We start from the raw sequence: 5,203 nt of genomic DNA, 5'->3' as shown, positions 1-5,203 counted from the left end.
TGAATACGCTCAGGTGTGAACCCAGCCTAAGTGTCAGCCATTTTGGGGATCCACATAATTCGGAGTGACTGCCCATATCTTCAGCTGTCCCCACAGCCGGAATTTAACTGCTGCTTCTCAGTAAGCCAATATTCTGTATTTTATCCCTTTTATTTTATCTGTTGACTGCATTGTTATTGTATGTATATTTTGTTTTTATCTTTTATCTGACACTTTCTCTTTGTATTGCACTGCACATCATGTATTAAATTTAAACATTAATAAGTCCCTTCCTTGTGGTCTTATAGAAATTGCTCTTTTGAAGGGAATAACGTTATCGGTAGCGTTTCCATATAGATAACTTGTGTTACGGTGTTAATTTTGGGTTGATAAAATATATGAGTATAGGTGGTGGCAGCAATTGCGATAGAAAATATTGACGTGTTAGAATCTAGGAGAGTAAGTTTGCATAATTCCATCATCTAGAATAGGTGGGTGGGATGTTATGTGGTAAATTGATGAGCTCACTAATTCCGTGTCGTGACCCGAGAGTAAGGATCATCACAGATTGGTGGCAAGCGGTGGGATAGGGTTCTTGTTTTTTACACTGTTAAAGACGTTAAGTGTTTGGTTTAATAAATTAACCCTTACACCTAAAGGCTGGAGTATCCTTGGGAAGGATACGACAGTTCACAAGGAAGGACTCAGTGCATACTATTGGTCAGGTAACATACATACGTGCAGAACAGACCCCCCCTTCTCTTGTTTTCTTTCCTGTCTTTTATTTGAGAAAACCGCTACTAGAATGGCAGATGTGTATAGAAGCAGGACCAAAGCTGAACTGCTGGTCCTCTGTGCAGAGAGACGGCTGGAAACAACAAACCAGACTAAAGCGGAGCGGATTCAAACATTGATGGCGTTTGATACACAGTCCCATCGTCCTGTGGAACCAGAGCAGGGACCTTCAGCCTCTGAGGAACAGACAGAAAATCCTATTCAGGAACTGGCTGGGCAGGACAGTACCAGTGCTCAAATCGGTATGGAATCTTCTCTTTCTCTAATTCTCCAGCAGATTGGTGCCTTTGATCCTAATCTGCGGGCGCAGCTGTGGTTATAAGAGCGCCAAGCAGAGCGAGAAGCTGCAGAACGCTGAGCGGATCGAGAGTTCGCAGAACGCCAGGCAGAGCAGGAGTACCAGCTAAGGTTGACACAAATGCAGCTGCAAAGTGCTTCATCGTCACCCCTCGTCTAGATCGTTTCCCTGTCATGGAGAAAGACAGTGATTTGAATGTTTTCCTCAAAAGTTTTGAAAAGGTCTGCAGGCAATTCCAACTATGGACTAAGTATCTGACTCCAGGACTAAGAGGCAAAGCACTGGAGGTGTTTGCAGCATTACCCACGACTGTGGATCAAGATTATGAGGCTATTAAAAAGGCCTTAATCCAACTGTTTAACCTCACCCCAAAGGTATACCGAAAACGGTTCAGGACTTTGCAGCGCACAGGTACTGACAGCTACTCAGACCTGGCTGTTGAACTAAGGAATCACTTCAGGCAGTGGACCCAGGGATGGGGTATTACCACTCTGGAAGACCAGGAGGATCTGATGCTCCTGGACCAGTTCCTCCACACCTGTTCTATGGAAGTGAGACAGTGTATTCTGGAACGGGAGCCCAGGACCCTGGATAAAGCTGCCCAGATTGAGGATGTATATGCTGCCATTCTAGTGCCAGAGACACGGAAGCCTGCTGTGCCAGGTTGGAAGGGGGGAAAAAACCCCTGTTAACACCTTTACCCCTACTCGCAGATCTCCAGGAGTTACCCCTACCCCAGTCCCCAGGCCTGCCGTGGATAACCGCAGGTGTTTTGTGTGCAACCATGTCGGGCATATCAGCACTGCTTGCACAGAAAAGAGAAAAACCACCCCTTTGCCCAAACCATCTATTTCGTCCTCAGCAGTTTTGTTTGTGGGTGGGAAAAATACAAGCGTTCAGTGTGGGCAACACACTGGGACTAAGGGACACTGGTCCCGAGATGACCCTCGTGCGCCCAGAGCTTGTCAATTCAGAGGACCTCATCCCCGGAAGTACGCTAACCGTTGCTGGAGTTGAAGGTCTAACCCCTGCTTTACCCATGGCCCAGGTTTACCTGGATTGGGGGGCGGGAAGAGGGATGATGGAAGTGGGGGTGACAGATAAGATTCCCACTAATGTGTTACTAGGAACTGATCTGGGACGCTTAGTCTCTAGGTATATTCCCTCCGACATTGGGGAGGACGCAGGCGTGCGTGCAGCCCCATGTGAGTTGGCACCGGTCACCTGTGGTGATATTGAGACCGTGCCTACTACAAAATGTGATGACTTTGTGTTTACCAATGTGTTAGAATTGCATAATGATACTGTGCTTAGTGATAACCTGAACGTAGTAACCAATGCATTGGGTGAAGTTTGCACAACTAACAATAATGTAAAAGGTGATACATGTCCATCAAAAGATAATAGCTTGTGTAGCGGTTTAGTGGCAGAAAATGTCATAAAGATGCATGAAGTTCCTGTCACATCCATATCCACCCTCCTCCACCGAGAGAGGGAGAATGGTGTGTCCATTTCTTCGGTAACCCGTAGTCAGGGTGCCCAGGAGGCCAACTCAGGTCTTGGTTCTGGGCCCCCTACTATCTTGGCTGTAGAAGAAACGAAGCGAGCTGGCAGTGAACAGCCAGGGGCTGGGATCAGTCAGAATGTGGTGTTATCCACCAGCACAGACCCGGACCGTCGCTTGTTTCTGACTGCCCTACACAATGATGACAGTCTGCAGAAGCTGCGGGAGATGGCTGGTCGGACCCCTGAGGAAGGAGACAAAGAAATCATAACCTGGGACCAGGGGAGGCTGTATAGGCAAAGTGTTCTCACTGGCCCCCAGCAGCATATCTTTAAAGACAGGCAACTATTGTTACCTCGGCAGTTCCGGGAGCAACTCCTACGGATTGCCCACGAAATACCACTAGTTGGTCACCTAGGGATTCGTAAAACGAAAAGCCGTCTAAAACATAACTTTTACTGTCCCGGTTTGGGGAATAATGTGGCGGATTACTGCCGTTCCTGTATTGTGTGCCAAAGGATGGGGAAGGCAGGACCTGGGCATCGGGCCCCCCTCATTCCTTTGCCCATCATTGAGGAGCCTTTCTAGAGGATTGCTGTGGATATTGTGGGGCCCTTGGCCGTTCCCAGCAGCTCGGGTAAACGCTTCATCTTGAAGGTCGTGGATTATGCCACACGTTACCCAGAAGCTGTCGCATTATTATCCGTGACAAGGTGGCAGATGCACTTCTCACCATATTTTCCCGGGTAGGATTCGCCAGAGAGATGCTCACGGATAAGGGGACCCAGTTTATGTCTAATCTTATGCAGAGCCTCTGTAAGAAAATACAGGTGCAACACCTGGTAGCCAGTCCGTACCACCTGCAGACAAACGGTCTCTGCGAACGATTTAACGGCAGTACGGCACCCTCAAGCAGATGCTCAAAATCCTTGTGGATACCTATGGGCGAGACTGGGAGCGTTATCTACCGCACCTGCTATTTGCCTACAGAGAGATACCTAAGGCATCAATGGGTTTCTCACCCTTTAACCCCTTAGGGACACATGACGTACCGGTACTGCATGTTTCCCGAGTCCTTAAGGACACATGACGTACCGGTACGTCATGTATTATTCCCATCACCGCCGATCAGAACAAGGTGCCTGCTCAAATCATTGAGCAGGCACCTCGGCTAAATGCGCGGGGGGGGGGGTGTCCCGTGTCAGCGATCGCCGCAATTCAGACCTGCGGTTTGCGACTTTTACCTGGTGCGGCGGCGGTGCCATCGGGTCCCCATGGGGCTGTGGGGGGGACCCAATGGCATGGAAGGCAGCGCGATGCCTTCCTGAGGCATCTGCGCTGCCTTCCGGTGAAGAGCCTGTGAGATCCACACAGGCCCCACACAGTATTACTCATACAGCCAATGCATTCCAATACAGAAGTATTGGAATGCATTGCAAAGGAATATACACCCAAAAGTTCAAGTCCCAAAGTGGGACAAAAAATAAAGTGAAAAAAAAAGTTGAAAAAATAAAGTTTTCCCCCCAAAAAATTAAAAGTTTCAAGTAAAAATAAACAAAAACATCATTTTCCCCAAATAAAGTAAAAAAAAATTGGTAAAAAATAGGGGGGGGGGGGGAAGTATACATATTAGGTATCGCCGCGTCCGTATCGACCGGCTCTATAAACATTTCCCATGACCTAACCCCTCAGATGAACACCGTAAAAAATAAAAAATAAAAACTGTGCTAAATAAACAATTTTTTTGTCACCCTACATCACAAAAAGTGCAACAGCAAGCGATCAAAAAGGCGTTTGCCCACAAAAATAGTACCAATATAACCGTCACCTCATCCCGCAAAAAATGAGCCCCTACCTGAGACAATCGCCAAAAAAAATAAATAAATATGGCTCAGAATATGGAGACACTAAAACATCATTTTTTTTGTTTGAAAAAAGCTGTTATTGTGTAAAACTTACATAAAAAAAAAAAGTATACATATTTGGTATTGCCGCGTTTGTATCGACCGGCTCTATAAAAATATCACATGACCTAACCTCTCAGATAAACACCGTAAAAAATGTAAAATAAAAACTGTGCTAAATAAACCATTTTTTGTCACCTTACATCACAAAAAGTGTAATAGCAAGCGATCAAAAAGTCATATGCACCCCAAAATAGTGCCAATCAAACCGTAATCTCATCCCGCAAAAAATTAGACCCTACCTAAGATAATCGCCCAAAAACTGAAAAAACTATGGCTCTCAGAATATGGAGACACTAAAACATGATTTTTTTTTTGTTTCAAAAATGAAATCATTGTGTAAAACTTACATAAATAAATAAAAAGTATACATATTAGGTATCGCCGCGTCCGTATCGACCGGATCTATAAAAATATCCCATGACCTAACCCCTCAGATGAACACCGTGAAAAATGTAAAATAAAAACTGTGCTAAATAAACAATTTTTTGTCACCTTACATCACAAAAAGTGTAATAGCAAGCGATCAAAAGGTCACACGCACCCCAAAATAGTGCCAATAAAACCGTCATCTCATCCCACAAAAATCATACCCTACCCAAGGTAATCGCCCAAAAACTGAAAAAATTATGGCTCTCAGATTATGGAAACACTAAAACATGA

The 5,203-nt window shown here is 45.5% G+C and overlaps 1 protein-coding gene across 1 annotated transcript; it reads left to right on the top strand.

Annotated features, from left to right (window-relative positions):
• The first annotated feature begins 1,245 nt into the window (after positions 1-1,245).
• Positions 1,246-3,164, top strand: LOC120999121. Its single transcript, XM_040429992.1, is given in 3 exon segments — positions 1,246-1,743; positions 1,745-1,956; positions 1,958-3,164. Coding segments are annotated over 3 exon segments (1,917 nt in total).
• Positions 3,165-5,203: the final 2,039 nt, after the last annotated feature.

The sequence above is a fragment of the Bufo bufo genome, chromosome 4 (assembly GCF_905171765.1).
Source record: "Bufo bufo chromosome 4, aBufBuf1.1, whole genome shotgun sequence".
Taxonomy (NCBI): Eukaryota; Metazoa; Chordata; class Amphibia; order Anura; family Bufonidae; genus Bufo; species Bufo bufo.
Note: the sequence above shows the minus strand (reverse complement) of the source record. Positions and strands in the feature narration are given on the sequence as shown.